The 18692-nt window shown below is 41.4% G+C and overlaps 2 protein-coding genes across 5 annotated transcripts; one reads left to right on the top strand and one right to left on the bottom strand.

Moving 5' to 3' along the window:
• The first annotated feature begins 272 nt into the window (after positions 1-272).
• Positions 273-2951, top strand: LOC147040130 (ras-related protein Rab-19-like). The gene is made up of 4 exons (XM_085901646.1): positions 273-1022; positions 2042-2225; positions 2298-2401; positions 2464-2951. The coding sequence occupies exons 1-4, from the start codon at positions 828-830 to the stop codon at positions 2650-2652; spliced, it is 672 nt and encodes a 223-aa protein (XP_085757772.1). The 5' UTR covers positions 273-827; the 3' UTR covers positions 2653-2951.
• A 213-nt stretch (positions 2952-3164) lies between these two features.
• On the bottom strand, positions 3165-18322 carry lrrc17 (leucine rich repeat containing 17). Of its 4 annotated transcripts, none has more exons than XM_085901641.1 (5): positions 18260-18322; positions 9277-9614; positions 8318-8789; positions 4853-5008; positions 3165-3943 (listed from the first exon to the last, which is right to left on the bottom strand). In XM_085901641.1, exons 2-5 carry the CDS (start codon positions 9553-9555, stop codon positions 3519-3521), a joined length of 1332 nt encoding a protein of 443 aa, XP_085757767.1. In that variant the 5' UTR covers positions 9556-9614; positions 18260-18322; the 3' UTR covers positions 3165-3518. The 4 variants fall into 4 exon arrangements, with proteins under 4 accessions (XP_085757767.1, XP_085757766.1, XP_085757769.1 ...); XM_085901640.1 differs by having other exon boundaries at positions 18026-18313; XM_085901643.1 differs by lacking the exon at positions 18260-18322 and adding an exon at positions 17881-17971.
• Positions 18323-18692: the final 370 nt, after the last annotated feature.

Here is an 18692-nt window from a genome sequence, read left to right as displayed (position 1 = left end):
ATAGAAACCAAACACATTTTAGAAAATCAAATTTTGTATTGCATTAAAAAATGAATGCTATTATAATAATTTAGGCTTTATTTTCCTATTGCTGGGATGATAATTATTTCAGGATTGTTCTTTTTCTCTTAGTACTATTGGCAATTATGCAACAATTTATGACTCAAAGTGTTTAAAACCTGGAGCAATTCAAATAAGGCGCAAATGAACTTCATTTCCCACAATCCAGCATTCTTAAAGGGACAGGACATTGTTTTATCGAGAACAGGTAAGGCGGGATTCTATTGTTTCTACAGGTGTGAGGTAGAGAGCGAGAGAGAGGGGGGAAGGAACTGAAGTCGCTACGAGAGGACTGATGGTACTAAAGCGGCCAGAAAGGACAACACAAAAAGGAAAAACGGGTTGATAAGACGGAAAAAGGACATTTTTTTTGGTGTTGTTTTTGAATGCAAAGAGAATTCAGTCAAGTGGATCAACTTTCAAAGGTCGTGGAATTGAGGGATGTGTTTTGAGCTGCAGTTGTCCTTGAAGAGGATCACCACCGCCTGAGGGCAGAGAAACTCCAAAACAAAAAGGATAGCTAGCTTGGAAATTCCAAGGAAAATGTCAAGAACTTTTTAACCTTTAAACAAAACTATTTAACAAAGAGTCTTCAGGAACTGGTCGGACAGGATCAATGTGGACACATTCGTTCCAATTTACCCTGCGGTGAGACATATTTGCTAGTGCAAATTGATTTTGCCCAAACCTCAGACATCACCCAGCATCCCCTTGGCCTAAAAATTGGGCCAAACACCCCCAGCGACCCTGCTAAACGCTCCTCCAGGATGCAAACTCTGGGGCTGGAACATGACGACTCCTTCGACTATTTATTCAAGATCATCCTAATCGGTGACTCCAATGTGGGGAAAACCTGCGTGGTCCAGAACTTCAAGTCGGGAGTTTTTTCAGAGAAGCAGCAGAACACCATTGGAGTGGATTTCACTGTACGCACTTTGGATATTGAAGGCAAGAAAGTTAAGGTCAGTAACATATTGATTAGCTGTTTCCAGCTTTCAGGGAGGTTTGATATTTAATCCATTGAAGACAAAGTCTGGCCAAAAGTCCCAGCATGTGACTGTTGATACAAAAGATTACGCATAAGGAAGCACTTAAATTAGTTCCTTGTTTTTGCCTTTATGTTTTTCGTGGAATCAGCTGATTATACAATGGTAACGTGCCGTAACTCAAACTGGTCTTTAAAAAGACTATTCAAGTCATCAAGCGTAACTTTTTAAGGTTTTAATTACAAGGGGAGCTTTTAGTATCCAAAACAAGTCCGACCGGCCTCTGGAAACGAGAACCGGTTCATCAGGTTCCTCTGCGTGACGTCTCGGTGAAAGAACCACTGACAAGTAGATAAGCTGCATAATGATTGGTTCTGCTAAAGTCGATATCGTGTTAAAATTATGGCAGCAAGCCAGAATTACGCCAAAGTTTAAAATGACTTGGGCAATTAACCCACTTATGTCATTTGGCTGTTTGCTTTGGCTTGCTAGCAAACATTTCTGCATTGAAATCAACTCACTATACAACAAGCATCAGTTTGGCATAGTAAACAAACAAACAAAAGACATTTGATGCTACATAACGTCTGCTAGCTTCATGCTAGCACATAATAAGGAACATAGGCAAGCTAACAAATAGCATATATTTATATAGTATCCTGCTAGCTAGCTAGCTAGCTAACAATAAATCTTTGTGTACATGTCACAGGGCCCTCAGGCGACTTCAGAAAAACTTGTTCCCCTTTCCCTTTTGTACTTGCTACAGTAAACAAGTGCAGCGGATGAGGGTTGCTATAACACCTGTTACCATACTAACCTAGCTAGTCACATGCTACCTCGTGTGTCTATAATAAACATTTGTGCCACCTTCCTACCAAGCTGTATCAATTAACCTTATAATCTTTTAAAATCAAGTATTTTCCAATGTTTACTTCAGTACAGGAATCCGTTTTACTACTTATGTAGGTATTGAACGTGAGTACTTTTACCAATAGATGCAAGTATGGGACACGGCAGGACAGGAACGTTTCCGAACCATCACTCAGAGCTATTACCGTAGCGCTCACGGCGCCATGATCACCTATGACATCACGCGGCGTGGCACCTTTGAGTCGGTGAGCGACTGGATACAGGAAGTGGAGCTATACGGGGCGGCCAACGTGGTGCTGGTACTTATCGGTAAGTGTACGCTTCGTCACATCGGTATATGAATGGCTGTTGTTTGAACGTCTGTTGTCTCTGTCAACCCAGGTAACAAAAGTGATTTGGAGGAAGAGCGTGAGGTTCTGTTTGAGGAGGCCTGCTCCTTGGCAAAAGAAAGGGGCGCACTCGCTGCCTTGGAAACATCTGCTAAGGTAAATATAAATAAATAAAGTCAATCTGCTGGTTCTGAGATAAGTGTGGCTTTCCAAATCAGGAGGGTCAGAATGTGGAGGAGAGCTTCATGTTGATGGCGAAGGAGCTCCTCTCTCGTAACGGCATGCAGGTACCCCAGGACGAGCTGGAAAACTTCAGCAGGCCCCGACTTCTCCTCAGGACTAACTCCCGTCCAGTGAACGGCACAGTGGGCGCTTTCACATCTGCAGATAAAAAATCGTGTTGTTGAGGATGATACGAGTGACAATGAATGAGGAACCAATCAAGAGACATTACCTAATTTTGCATTTTCTTAAGACCAGAAGTTTTCATGGAATGATGTCGTTCTCAGTGTTGGACGCTTTACCCTGTTTGAGAACAGGTGACAGTGGACATAAAATGGCTCACAAGATGAAAGTTAATTTTTCTGTTGTGATCATAATGATACTTGGAATTGTATTAAATGTGAAACAAAATGTCTGCCGTAAAACTCATTGAAATGAAGTTAATAATAGCCTACGTTAAATAACGATGTTGAACAAAAATATATTGTATTATGAAGCTTAAGTAACACGCTGTTCTTGTTTTACAATGTGAAACAGTGACACCAAGTGGGGAGTCTATGAACTTCAATCTCATTGGTGTTGTAATTTAACCGCCTGCCCGCCAGGTGGCGATAAATGATCGTGTTTACAAAGTTTACCTTGGGAAAAAAAAGCTATTATTAAGAGTTTTATCTATTGACAAAAAAAATCCCAGAAAAAAAAGACATTTTTATTTTCAATGGTCATATCCAAAGTACCATTCATTCATTCACCAGCAGTACAAAAAGAAAAGTAATTCAGAAATAAAGCACCTTTAGTTCATAGTTTTGAGCAGCTGGGGGAAAAAAAAAATTCCGCATAAACTAAAAATGACTAAGCACAGCAATGTGACAACTAAGAATTCAGATGCTCCTTAAAGGACTTCGCCTACTTATTTAGATGAATTGCAAAAACAAAAACATACCCTTGTCTCCTTTCCAAACATAAAATCACTGAGTCAACCTGTCATAATTCTTCAGCCTGATCCCAGACTAAATCCTCCTGCACACAAACCATAAACCACGAATCCAGATTAACTCAACCGGATAATCTCAAACTTTTTCAACTTCCGATCTTTCAAAGGCCTCAGCCGGAACCCTTCCTCCGTCTCGGCCACCAACTCTTGCGCCTCATTCTCCGCCCCCCCTTGTCCCCCATTGACCCCCCCTGTCTGTACATCCTTGGGACACTCCCCGTTGTAGGTCTTGACGTAATCGGCCACGCGCCAGCCCTGGAACTCCTGCGGCTCGGCGCAGATGAGGCCCGTGTGGGCCACGCCGGGGTGCAGTTTGAGCCAGTAGATCAAGTAGTGGATATTGTAGTCGCAGATCCACGGGTTATTGCCCAGAGACAGCTTGCGTAGGAAGTAGAGGTCTTCCAGGACTCCGTACTGGAAGTAGTGAAGGCTGTTGTTGGAAAGATCCAGCTCGCGAAGGTAAAGCAGCCCTGCGAACGCACCTGGCAGGAGAACAAAGGACTTGGTAAAACAGTTTGGCGCAGACAGACTAACAACCCTGGATGAACTTAGCTCCGCCCCCAAGCTTGTCACTTTAACAACTCGATGAAAGGGTTCGGAGCTAGAGGCATGAAGTTGATATTTGATGCTCTTCTTTTAGGAACCGTGCCAATTTTTCGCAGATTTTTTTTCTAATGGAGACACAGCGGCGTTCAGTGTACTTTTCTATCAAAAAGAGCTTTGGCGCCATCTCGTGGTGTCTTAGGAAAGTTTAAAAAGAGAGAGAAAAAATGTACAAATTTTTTGCACAGTTATCAAATATCAAATAGAGCTTTGGCGCCATCTTGTGGTATCTTAGGAAAGTTTAGAAAGAGAGTAAAAAAAAATTTAATATTTTTTTTTTGCATTCAGGTAAACAGTTGGGCATCATGTCCCCTGCCATCCCTCTCAGGAAATGAACGCGAGTGTCTCGTGCACTGACGAGAAAGAAGCGAGCTAATGGTATAAGACATTTCCGAGCGTTTCCTGTTGCCCTCCTTTGCCCTCGAGGATTCGCTTTGATCTCAACGATGAAGGGGAGGCATGCAGGAAGAAGGGGGTAACCATAGTTTTAAAAATAATTGGACATATAAAGAAAGAATGGAAGAGGATGAGGGAGACATCCGGTTTTATCTCTGGCTTGCTTGACCGTGACCTTCCAAAACTGTCTCGGGCATTTCCCTGAATACTTAAATAGACGTCGTTGGATTATTTAAAGGAAATATCTTGTTTCATGTCACCTCAAGTATCTATGAACTTTCAAAATGACTCCTTAAAATATGATGCGATATAACTTTTTAATTATTTTTTTTTAAATTCAAACAAATTTCTCAAAGGATCCAATTACGCTCGAATGAAAATGTAACTCGTACCTGTGTCTATTTGATTCAGGCTGGTGCTGCTGAGGTTGAGCATCTTGAGGTTTTTGGAAAGCAGGAACTGCTTGGGCGTGAGATGTTTGATGTTGTTGCCGGATAGATCCATTTTCACGATGTCGGAAGGGAGGTCGGATGGAACGTTGCTCATACCTGTTAGGAAAAAAATGGAGGAGTCATCAATTCACTTATCGCAGTAAATTGGCCGTAAATCGTGGATGATTTTGGTGTTATGGCGAGATCGGCCGCTATTAAAAAATATATGATTGACAGGTGATATTATTTTGACAAACAAAATGCAGCGGAAGTGCTCACCTACATATGTAAAAAATTCTCCGGAACTCATCACTAACAATCCAGGCTAAACTAAACTAGGCACACAACAGAATTTTAGCTGAGTCGACATACAGTAGTACCTTGACTTGAAAATGTATTTCATGCTTGGAACTCAAAACAATTCAAATCCTTTGTATTTAAATCTAATACAAATGCTATTAATCACCTCTAGCCACCCAAAAAAACATCATAAAAAACATACTTCTGGTGCGCGACCACCAGGGGGCGTTATACAACACACATATGGCAGCAATATAAGGCTTTCCTCACAGAGGATAAAGAATATATGCTGTTGAAAATGGCTATATCGTCTATCTACATGTGTTGCGGCACCATTTTTGTTCAAATACCCTTTGCTAGTTTGTTGTTATGAACACTTGAGTGTGTTTCACATCGACTTCTATGCATCTGTTTTGTTCATCTTGTCCACCTCTTAGAAATTCACAAGTTCCCACAGGTCACTTCGGAGTCAATGGGAGCTCCCGAAGCTCTGATTTGTCCAAGTCTAGCTATTTTCAAGATGTTGCGTAGGTTGTGTGCAACATTTTCCCTTTTTTTTTTTTCTTCAACAACAAACATAAGTGTCTGAATGCGTTTCCAAGGTGCACATTTGCACATTTCCCCTTCTGATTGGCTTTTAATGCACAAACCAGGTGATTCCCACACGCCGGACATCATGGCGAGAATATTCTACCCCTGTTGTAATGTCGAACTTTGTTGTCAAGACTTTCTGCAGCTTCTTTTTTTTTTTTTTCAAACGGAACCAGAAGTCTGGCTCAGATTCAGTTGTCAGATCCCCCAAAAATATTTTCATAAGATGGCCTCTTCGGTGTTTGGCGGCATCAAATTAAACATGGCTGATTGTCTTAGTCGTAAACCAGTTGCAGGTGAACGGATGTAATTATATTCGTATGCATTCGACGTTTCATCTTTGCCGACGCGTCGTTTCCTGCACGGACGTTGTAATTTAGTTGCGGATGGTTTTTACTGTGCAGATGTTACGGACTTTATAGGCACATTTCGCCGACCCAGATTTTATAAGCTGTTATCATGTTTGCTATAAAAACTAAGCGTGGATACGTAAAAACATCTCCAAGAGTCGGTGAAGACTTTTAAGGTAACATTTCATGCTCCTCCACGGACTTGCAATTGAAAAGGGAATCCCACTTTTTTTCTCCTCAGTTTTGTGTCTGTAGCTTTTTTGGAGTTTATTTGCAAAAGACAGCTGGAAAGTGTTTGGCACATCTCATTGCAAAATGACTCTGGGACTGGCTGTGTGTCATTCGGACCAAACACACAAATTTTCTCTGTCCAAGAAGCTGTGGTCGAGGAAAGATATAATTTCCTACGTTGGGATACTTTGATGAAAATAGATTGACGAAAGGAACCCGTCATAAAAAGTTGGGTTTTGCTTTGAAAATTGATCACGACAATATGTGTACGTTGAGTCGAAACTCAGAATTTCAAGTCAGCAAATTTATCGGTCTTTGAATTTTTAAGTATAGTTCAAGTCAGGATAGCAATTTTCACAGACAGACCAAATGTACGGCAGCAGTATTTGAAGGGAAGCCAAATAATTTTTGATTTATTTGAATTGGCCGACATTAATCCACATAGTATGAGTTATTATTGCGCATGGTTTATATTGTTTAGACTACGTGATCGTTTTCGGGCATGTTGGATTCAGGCCCAACTTTTGGGAAATGATCGTTTTTTTCAGCTGAGGCATTTTGATTTATGTAGCCGCACGCAATTTAGCGTCAAAGTCAGCAGTTTGTTTCAACGGGGAACCCGAAGAGCCTGCAGTCAAACATTTGTTTCATAACTTTGGCACACGGTCCAGTGCTGAACGGACTGTCTCATTACCTGGCAGAAAGTGCAGACTCAGCAAAATCATGTATTTTTATGTTTTGAGTCATAGCATGAATTCAAAAAGTTGCTTTTAAGTATTTGTTGTCTCTGCACTCATCTATAGCTGACAGTCCCAGTTCTGAGAATGACGTGGCGCCTGAAATTTCCTGTGGTTCACCTCAGAAAAGCAGCTCTCAGACCACAGGGGCGGCGCCATTTAGACACAAAGAAGGAAAATGTGGACGGAGAGAAATAAAAAAAATAAAAAACCCTTCAGTTTAATTTCTCCAGTCTTGTTTCCAAATTGGTCCTGTCTAAATTTAATGTGGGCTTGGTTCTCATGCCTGCTATTTTCTTTGGACCAGTACTACTTATCACGATAGCCAATTTTAACTTGAACTTGTCAATATTCCTTCAAGAGATAAACAGTCTTGTTGTTTAACCCGTTCACTGCCATTGACGGGTATAGACGTCAAAGTTAAATTTTTATTTTTATAAATAGTTTATATTTGTTAAGGCCTCAAAGTTTTTGTCATGTTTTGGATCAATTCGTTCCAATCATTGCTTCGGGTCGTACGAAAAAGTCAAGGTCAGCTAGTTAGCATGATCCACTTTCACGAGATCTTAACAGTTGAAATCAATCCATATGTTTATTCTACTCAAACACACTATTGCGCAACATTTTAAATAGCATAACTCAGGTTGCATCGTAAACCGGATGAAGCGGAATGGCTGGGAATCAATGTCAGGAGTCAGATAGAGACCCCATTCAACAGTCCCAGTGTAGAACTACTCGGAAAATATGCTAAACGTTCTCCCTCGACTATTTGCCCGACACAGATGGGCTTTGTGGGATTCTGACTCAGTGAAAGATGATTCGAAAGATTTTTTTTTTTTAAATATCTGAATCATGCTCAAAGACTGAAAGAATCTGTGTTGAGGTCATGGGAGCTAAAAGGCCTGTGCATTGTTTGGAAGCGTGATAAGAGAAGAAACCAATATTGAGGGATAATCGGGGTCGTTGAATGTAATTCAGGTGTGATCATCTTCTTTGGGGAAGAACAAGATTGAAGATTGGAAGTAGAACCAGATAACTGGACCTCCTTCGAGCTTAGAGTCTCTTCAGTCTTTGGTCGCTGATTCCGAGCTCTTGACTGCATTTAAGAACAACACTTGATGATGTCAGCCATTTTCTGTCCTCTGATTGGTCGGTCATATCCATGGCCAATTGGCAACTCGATTATTTTGGTGTTCTTTGACCATCAACATGCTCACCTTTATAGCTGCAGTCCAGCAGAGGTTTGGGAAACATGTAGGTGTGGCACATGGATGTAGCCATTGGATTTTTGATAGGTGGCTTTAGTTGAGTCTCATCCACCTGGTTGTCACCTGCACACAACGAGTCCACGTTCAGCTTCCTCAGCTTCTGGCCCCTCAGCGAAAGAGGTTCCGCGCACTTGGCGTAATTGCCCAGGTTGCGGTTACTAGGCACCTGCAGCGTCCTAAGCAGACTATCCAACGGGCAGTGACAGCTCCAGGGGTTGTCGTAGAGACGGAGGTAGGTAAGGCGGGGCATGGGGAGGAGGACCTCCTCGGAGGCTGTTTTCAAGCTGTTATGTTGCAGTAGCAACGTCCTGAGCTTGGAAAGTCCATTAAACGCTTGGTCTTCCACCATGGAAATGTCATTTTGTTGAAGGTCCAGGCTCTTGAGTTGACTGAACTGGGAGAACATGTTGTCCCTCAGAACCTAAACAACGAGATGTGGGAGTTGTTGTCATTTAAAAAAGTACTGACAATCAGTCGGGGAATGAAAACAATCCCAGAGTTTCATTGATGCAGAGTTAGAGTTGCGGTTTGTATTGTGATTAGCAAAAAACGTAAACAAGTCTGGGTTTACTCTTCGGACATTTTTTAGCAGCAGCCATGAAGCTAAAATCAATTGATAATATTCTTTAAACTGTCGAAACAGAAAAACGAGGTTGCTCATTGAATGAAGCAGTTTTCCGTTTGATTCCCCCCGCCCCCCCTGTGATGGTGCACAGATGTTCATGGCATCAACAAACTGGCTGTTATTTATTTGGGTCACGGTGAGGGGTCAGATACACCGACTGGATGGAAATGAATCCCGGAGAGCTTAATTGGAGACATAAAAGACGTGTGGACAAGCTGTGGCTTGCATCAGGACTGCAGCAGGTGCTACGTGTCTTATATCCCCGAAAGCTGCTTGTACTTGCCTGGATTTTATTCCTGGCCAGTAGCAGGTGGTGGATATCTTTGGGCCAGTCTTGCATCACGGTGGTCAACTGTCTATCTTGGCAATCCAGGTACTTCTCTCCCGCTTCTATGTACTCCTTGCATTCCTGAGTTTGGCGCCTCACGACGCCGGCCCTTCCTCTACCCCGCGTATGAATCCACTCGGCGGTTCCTGTTTCCATGCCGCTGGACCTTGGGCCTCTGCGGGGCTCGGAGGACCGGAGGAGCAGCAAGAGGCACAGCACTGCCAGAAGATGCATGATGCCGAAGGACGGTAGTCAGGTCAACTTGGAAAGACGACGTGATGGGTTTTTCACAGCTAGAAAAACAAAGAGGAAGTAGATTTAGATCTTGCATGTATTCAATTCCAAAATTGGATTTCACATAAGTAGGAGTCGAAAGCTCTTCCAATCATCACACAGACACAAGTCTCCCCAATGAGTCAGTTCCAACTGTACCAAACCGCAACCCTCCCCTTGATGGTCTCGCTGTGTCTCGCACATTGGAACAAGCCCGTCACTGCAGAACGATACTTTTGTGTGAATAATCAACCGGCAACGGGCAGAAACAGCTGCGAACGTATATGCAGATGCATTTTCTTCATCCCGCCGAGTCCTCGTATACAACCATGACAACCTTATCCTGCCTTAGAACTGAATGCTATCATACGCGTTGTCCAGGTTAAATTTACACCTTTTATCTGCACTAAACTATAATCCTACTAATCCCGGGGTGTTTGTTAGTCACTCTCTCCATTTGTCACCCAGCGTATCATCTTTCCCAGCAGTTGAAACATTATCGCTCTTTAAAACTATACTTCCGTTTATAGCCCGGTCAAGCTTTTTTTCCAAGCCATTGGAAGCGGCTCAGGTCATTTTGCCATTCACAGCTGTTAAGCAGCAACTCATCTGCGATGCAATACATTCCCCACTAAATCCAATGTGGTTCGCCTCATACCCACAGCAGCCTGAATTAGTCCTTGCAAGCTACCATTATTGTCCCAACCATGTCGCTTATAAAACTTCTGTGCGTCAATATTTTTGCACAGAGCTGCGGTCGGGTCCATTTCCAGGGATGTGGCTTCAAATCTCCAGACTTATTGTCTGCCAGTAAAAAAAAGCCCTCAAAATGACATTTTTACACAACACAAGGTGATTTTTGTCCAAAATCTGGCTTAATCCTTGAAAACAGTCTCTATGGGCACAACTCGCCAGTTATGTAACATGTTAACTATTCCATGCGAATCTTTTTCTGCCAAGTACCAAACTGGATTCCCGCCAGGAGACTTAATCCTTCTTCTCCCTTTTCTTTCCTATTTCCATATTAGGCTGTCAATATAGTAACATGTCAGCATGTTTCAGGGTGTTTGTGTTAACTGCTTATATGAGGTGCAAATTGAACCGACATTTATTTTTATTTTTTTATTTTTTTTGTGGCAATCATTTCCATGCCAACTCGGGGACGACCGCCAACATGTAGTCTTTAACGACGGGGAGGATGGTTGTGATGATTGCTAAACCATTGTTTCTAAAAATGGAAAAATTCAATTGGTCATAAATTGTATTCATGGATTTTCCCAAAGCAATACAATTTACAGATGTGTCTTGAAAATAAAAAGTTACAGAGCAGATGTGTGGCCATTTATAGATATGTAGCTTTGGACAGTTTGACCACTTGAATTCATATACAACCGGTTATTTCAGGAAAAAGGGTCCATAGACTTTGGTTAGGTCATTTGACATCAACCCACCGAAGAACAGACCACCTACAGGAGGAAAAACTCCGTAAGGATCAAGGAAACACAGATGGACGGATCTTACGTCTTTATTCTCAACCAGTGCAGAACACGAGTCCTTCAACAGAACTAAAAATTGGCTCCTACAAAGCTTTTGAATGCATCGCCACTTCCCAAAAAAAAACTTCAAACATGGATCTCCGCAGGGAAACCCTTTTCTGACACAAGGGCCACTTTGTTGCACAAAGAAAGAAAGTAGAACCAGAAGGACAGAGAGAACAAGGACCCCATTTTTTTTTTCTCTCAAAGCAATGCTCGATTTAATCACGACAAATAACCAAACGGGTTTATGATCTCTCCCCTGAAGCTCAAAATCCAATAACGGGGAATTCAAGACCTTACAGTAGAGTCTGTGTGTATACTCGACGAGCGTTAGAAAAGATCCCTAAGTGCTTAATTGAAGACAGATTTGTTTGTTTCTACAAAGAGCGACAGAAAACCAGTTTTTGAAATTGAGTTTCTGAAACGTCCATTTTTTTTCTCCCGACTCCCCAAGAGAACAAACTGTTCCATGTTTTTCCTTTGTGTTGGGACTTTCAATGTATAGAACATTGCTGGTTTCAGCGTCACCCCCCCCCAACACCTCCCACAAAACCCCCTCCCGCGTCTTGGCCGTCTCGCCGATGCACTAAAAACTCTTCTGACATCTGGATTTTGTCTTTGGTGGGAAACCGGTACGGTCTGCGTTCATTCAAGTCGTTCATCAATGACTCAGCTCGTCGTCATGGGCACTCAGAAAGTGATGAAAAGCCGACACCTGGACCGACCTTGATACTGTTCATAGTCAGCGTTTTACGTAAACATGGACTCGTTGGGGTCCATTGAAACGTAGCTGTGAGAAACTTGGAAATATATGAGCCTAACTAATCAGCACATACAAGTTAAGCCTTTACCCTCCCCTTCCCTTCTCTAAAATTCCAAGCTGAAACCACATGTGGCTGGAATTTTACTCACACGGGGGGCATGTCCCCTCTTGCCCCCCCCCCCCTCTCCGTCTGTCTATTTGCATTAAGCTACATGTCAAGAACAGCTGAGGCCAAATTCCTTTTTATAATGTATATACAAAATACAGTCATTAAGCGGCCATAATTACCCAGACTACTTTAAAAACATTAACCCCGCCTGCTCAGGAATAAGCCATCCTTATCTGGACCGGTGGCTCGTCACAAGGGACAGACTAGTAAATCATGGAAGTTCCATGGGGCCACCGTGAAATGTTTTCTTCTTTCCCACACAGAAGAGATCTTGGCCTTGTCGGAACAGGAACACGCTTGCATCAGCAAAACTGTATTTTTTTCAAATTGGGTCAGTCATCCCAAAAAGTTGTCATTCGACATCAATTGTCTTATATAATTTGATGCAAAAAAAGTATGAATGAGTGTTGGAGCACCCCTAACCCCCCCCCACACACACACTCTAGTCAATCCTTGAGGGATTGTAATCACAAACATGTGGCAGGATGTATATCAGACGGGAGAGGAATGCAACGGTGTCATGATAGTCCTACCTGACCAGGGAGCCAATCTGGCTGGGGTCGCTCAATTAGGACCTGCAGATCACCGGTGTGTCCCGCGTCCCCGGCTCCTAATCCTGACATGAGCGCGGCGTCCAAGCCAAGAACGTCTGCCTCTCAACTTAAAGCAGGGAGTGAAGAACAACTGGCTGCTCCTCCACTCTCTCTCTCTCTTTCTCTCTCTCTCTCTCTCTTGCTCTCTCTCTCGGGAGGGAAGATGCAAGCTAATTATGGGGACCGTGTGTGTGAGTGGTTTAATGTTACATGTCACACTTTTTTCAATTCAATTCATTTCGAGGTTAAAAACAGGAAAAGATATCAATAAAATATAAAAAGAAAAGGACAAAAGAAAAAAGAACAATAACAAAATGTCCCAAGCAAGTCGTAAATAACTTAACAACAATTAGAACAGCTCGAAAAGGAGTAGGAAGAAGTTTTTGAATTTACGAGATACAATTTAAGTAGTCTATTTCAAAATGTACCTGGATCCAAATGATTTTATTCCTAACCCTAACCCTAACCCTAACCCTAACCTGACACGTTCTTTTCAGTGTATGGTCAACATCCTTTCTGGATTTAAGTCTGTGATATAATCCGAGTCGACGACAATGTAAATATTTATTTGCGTTCCAGATCGGTGGAGAGGAAAAGCATATTGCTCTCCATCAAACCAAACAGCTTGCAGTTTCTCTTTACCCCGTCGCTCACATGTCGGGTGATACAAAGCAGTTCTCACGTAGTTTAATCCGCGGGTTATTTGATAATAATGGACCTGTGTCACTTGTTATTCTTCTTCTCTCCAGTGGATCAACAGTGAGTGAAACGGCACCATATTAGGACCACTATTATGCTCGCTCTGAAATGGATTGTTTATTGCCAAACTCTTCCATTGGCTCCAGGGCACTTAGAAGAGCACAGGTTGAAGTAAATAAGAGCATAGGGTAGGACCTACGCTACCAACCGTTAAAGTGTGTGTGGATAAACAGTAGCTTGTGCGCGGTTGCATCATATTATGCAATAGAATAATGAAAGGCTAAATTTTATTGAGTAAAAATGCATTTTACATTTATTCATTGGCAGCCTAGTTAAAATAGAACTTTGACGTCTATAGGCGTCAATGGTAGGGAATGAGTTAAAAAAAAAATGCTACCCAAAAAAAAAATTCTTAGATGAGCAAAAAAAAAAAAAAAAGTGGATCAAAGACGCAAGAAAAAGTGAATTTATTTATTGAATTTATTGAAATATTATAGAAAGCTGCAAATGGGAGGGAATGGAGTTATCCAAGAAAATGTCACAATGATTCACTGCAATCATGCTATTTGTAGAATGTTTGGCAGCGATGTAAACACAAAATACAGCCGGCCTCTAATTAGCTTCAAGCTTCCTTGCCTTCTTACTCTGTTGTCATTGATGTTAGCAATACTTTCCTTTATCTTATATAGAAGGAAAAAAAAAGAGAAGTCCTAATTAAATAAAAACACATTTGATCATTTTCACAAGATGTCACACTGCTTCCTTTTCCCTTCCGGGATTTTTTTTGTCTGTCTTTTGTTGTCTCTCAGTTCTTTTGTTTCTCTACTGTACCTGGCCGCCGTCCATCCTATAACGGAAAAAAAACACATCCGTGCAGATGCTACAATTTAGGCTGACTAAACGATATAATATCTGTACTCTACGACTTCCCTTTTTTAAATATTTTGCTGAGGTGCAGAGAAAATCGTTTTATTCCCGCTTGTAAAAAGATTCAGCATGAATCACCATTGAGATCAAAGATGGTGTGTTTTTGCGGACTTTTCAATCTTCCTTCAGATTATCATGGCGGTGTGAATCAAAATTGTCTGGAATGCGTCTAAAGACAGCCAACGGAAAGATGAGAGAAGTTTTTAATACACCTCACAAATTCTCCTTGAATTATCAACAGTCAATTACATCACTTTTGGGTGTTAGCGTCTTGCTAACCTTGCTAGCATGCCAAATGGACTGATGCATTTAAATTCCTCCTGCTTTGCAGATTTTGGATGAGCACGCAGGGAGGGCAGCTAGAGGTCACCAAGACCGGATATTTCCGCTTTCCCAAACAAACTCTGGTGTCAGGAAACTATTTTATATGATTGAGATGTTTTTGATCTTTTTTTTGAACCCCTCTGGCGAAAATACCTTTTAGCGTTTCTAAACGGTTTCATTTTCAAACACAGACAGGATTAAGTCACTTTAAAGTCTAAAATTACAGTTTATTCTTCCCACGGCTTCTTTTGACAGGTAGTGACAGACGGTAAGAATCGATTTAGCAAAACCATGTCGCCATACTATCGGATCATATTCACGCATCATGATGACATTCCTTCTTGGTGGTAACTAGTTCACGGAATTCTACCGGGGGGGGGGCATGTTGAACCAAATATTTTTCAGCCTATGTTGTTGGGTAGCGCATATAGACTGGACACAAAAACACTCCCAGCTGGACGAGTAATTATTGACATATGTATCTGTCTTTTATCGAAGTTACGAAAGAATCTGCGGTTTTCTCCAGACAATGTTTTCGCATAGCAGTATCGAACAAAACTTGGATGGGATTCAAACTATTTATTAGATCGTGTTTGATGTATGGACATGAATTAACAATTAATCGTGTCTGTGATCGTGTCAAATCGAGTACAAACGGTTCCTCCATTCCGGATCACCGTATGCAATTCTGTATGATTTAAAGACATTACCTAATACTGTTGACTATGAGGGGGTCATAGGTCATCCAAGATAAGACCCCCCCCCCCACCGAAGCTGCATATCGTCACTCATCCTTTTGTTCCTTCGTAATTAAAAACATATGTCCGGGCTTGTCGGCATACTCATTAGCTGTCTGTTTTTTTTTTGAACCGCTAAGCTCCCCGTTGCTTCCATCCGTGTGATCAAGTTGCGGTTATGCCCGAGTTGTACAGTACCGTCATTATTTCGACACGCTGTACGGGGAAAGTGCTTATTAGATAGTCATAAAAAAAATAAAAATAAAAAAGTGAAGTTATATGGGGTTCAGTATGGTAGCGGTTATGCTAGCAGCTAGCGAATACGGATTTGGGTAGCTTCACTAAATTGTAGCTCTGCCTCTTTTGGTACTAATTTGTTGTTTTAGTGTAGCGACGTGCATAAATAGGAGTCTTTTTTTTTTTAATGTCGTTACGGTTCACTTTTCAGACTTTAATTTGCTATTACAGACATCCATCACCCTCTCTGTCATTATGTCGTTGGATCCGAAGGCTGCTCCTTCCATATACTCCTCAGAAAGATTTCCAGCGGTTTTTTATTTTATTTTATTCTTACCACAGACACAGAAAAAAAAAAAAAAGAAAAATGGGAATATCATGCAAGGAAATGGAAAACTGTGTTCTTCGAGATGCCACCGCCATCACGGAAAATTACATGTCTGTCTCTGTGGTTTGAGTGAAATAGAAAATGAAAGGAAAGAAACCAGTTTGGTGGACACACGTTTTTTTGGGATTGGGATATATTCTGGCAGTTGATTTGATTTTTCAAATGTGTTGTTGATGTTTTTTAATGAGCATAACCCCAAATGGGTGGATGAAGTTGGTTGGGATGAAAAGGGAGCACTGGAGCATTCCATAATAAACATACCTATACACACACGAAGCAAAAATAAAATAAAAAAATCGATGGAAAGGAAGTGACTGGTGAACAGCTGAAATTAATTGTTCCCATCCAGCTCGGTATATATATTTTTTTCTTTACTGTAGCTTCAGTAAAAACAAGAAAGTGATGCTATTCTCCCTTGACAGTTGTTTGGTGTCCTACCCGCCGAAAGGTCACGTCTGGATTCAATTTACTTGCCACAAATTCCGCCACTTGCCCACTTATTTGAACCTTCAGCTGGAGAAAAACTTTTTTTTTTTTTACTTTTAAATGCATCGCTTTGTAGCAAGTATTTACTTAGCTGCTTTTTTAGCAGTGAAGGTTTACAAGTCTAACAAAGATGGAGAGTCAGCGGGTGCCAGTAAGTTGAAGGGGGGGGGAATTTACCGTGAGGGTCATTAACTGATCCTAAGTGTGTAGTCTTTGGTACAGACATTATAACTAAGCCTGTTTTGTTTCCAGGTGTTGCCACTGTTGCAACACCCCCCCCCCCCTTAAAATAAACCAGTCCAAAACAAACTCTGACGTGATTTAATTTAGTTGTGTTTTGCAGTTTTAAATCTGACTAAGCGTAATGAAACAATGACAGCTGTTGGCCAACACCTTTGACCAATGTCTGTTTAGTTTTTTTTTTTTTGTAACTTTTCCCGTTGCCGAACAACAAAATAGGTCAGAGGAGGATTGCGCGTCGTCACGGCAACAGTAAAAACATGAAGTCAATTTTATTTGCATCACGCCGGTTCACGACAGAAGTTATTTCCAGGCGGTTAACACATTTAGTGGGACAAGAACCAACCACCCAGACAGACACAGACAGACCGAATTAAATTAACAAACGAACGGATTAATGGTGTTCCCATTCATTTCAATGGGAAAGGATGATTTGAGGTGTGTTTATTTTTTTATTTTTAGGGGCATGGTCATTAAATAAATGAAACCCTTACCTCATGATTTACTTGTTTTTCAGCGAGCGACAGGAAATTCAAAGTTGCGAAATCGTTACGGTAATTTACGGCTTCAACTGCAATCTATTATATTCTCCGAATTTTAGTCTTCATCAAAACTCTTTGGAACACTTTGATGAGTGACTAAAGCAGACTTTTTAACAGCTCATCCTTTTGGCAACAGAGCTGCATCGGAAATTTCTCAACCCTCAATAGGTAATGAAGTGTTCGTTTAAACCCCTTTTCAGCTTTTACTCTTCCTTGTGAATGAAGTCAGATGTGTCAAGGACAGAGCAATTACTTTTTAAAAGCGTGCAAATGATTCTGTCGAAAGCCACCATAAAAGCTGCTGTCTGGGTTTTTTTTTGTTTTGTTTTTTTAAGGCACTTCAAACATCTGTTTATAAAGTGTCTCCAGACACTCAAGGACAAAATTATTGACGAGAGAAAGTGTTCACGTTATATGGAGTATGGAAAAACACCAATAAATGTAATGAATACTTAAAAATAGCAGAATATGCATAAAAAGAGGGGAATCTTAGTTGGAATTGTTGTGACCCCGCCCCTCATGTGCTCATAAAAGCCAAGTCATGGCACCTCTTTAAAAACAGTCAACACACTTCTGGCCAATTTCTGACACACACACTACATCATCGGTATCAATGCCACTGTCACATTGATGGAATTTTCACATTTTTCGAAGGTGGTGGAAATCGCCGACGCTGCATTATTAGCCTCCAATTCAAACATACTGACTTTTTTTGCAGCTGTGTTAGAAAGAAGTAAAATCTCTATAGAGGGAAAAATAAAAGCTGCCAACATCACTACTGAACATACTCGGTAATCCTACTCTTCAGTCATGCTTAGCAAAAGCTCCTCTTGCGTCATTTTCATCTGTTAGACATTATGGAGCATCAGTGATAAACTGTTGGGGAAAAAAAAATAAAAAAATCCTGTGACTTTTATCCGGGTTTTGTGAGTGGAACAGGGTGACCAAATGTAGCTTGGACTAGGGTTTATTGAAGGGAAGGGAGGTGGATGAATAAAGACACAAGAGGGACGGAGACTCACGGACAGCAGACAGGAAACAGAAGTCCACTCGGAACAGATTCTGACCGTGAGCCTTCACACAAGACCGGGGGGGGGGGGGACGAACAGGACAGGAACACTAGGAACAGAAAGCAACAGTAGACACAGACCAGGAGAAACACACAGGCAGGGTTTAAATACATGCAGGAGTAGGTGACAGTCATTACGGTAATGAAGGGGCGTGGCTAAGAGAAATTGCCGGACCAATGGTACGGACGTGACAATGATGGGGAAGTGTGTTTATAATTATAAAATGGGTTTATGTAACAAAACATGGGGGGTGTTGATTTAAAAAAAATATGATGAACCACAGAATTCGACTTGTCTGTGTTGTTGGGCAGGATTGTAGGTTAATTTAAATATGTGCATGTTTATTTAATGAGTGTCGGTACAAATGAATATAAAGTTGCGTTTT

Source organism: Syngnathus leptorhynchus, chromosome 21 (assembly GCF_054491065.1).
Source record: "Syngnathus leptorhynchus isolate UIUO chromosome 21, UIUO_Slep, whole genome shotgun sequence".
In the NCBI taxonomy this organism is placed as follows: Eukaryota; Metazoa; Chordata; class Actinopteri; order Syngnathiformes; family Syngnathidae; genus Syngnathus; species Syngnathus leptorhynchus.
This window is presented reverse-complemented; position numbering and strand designations above follow the sequence as displayed.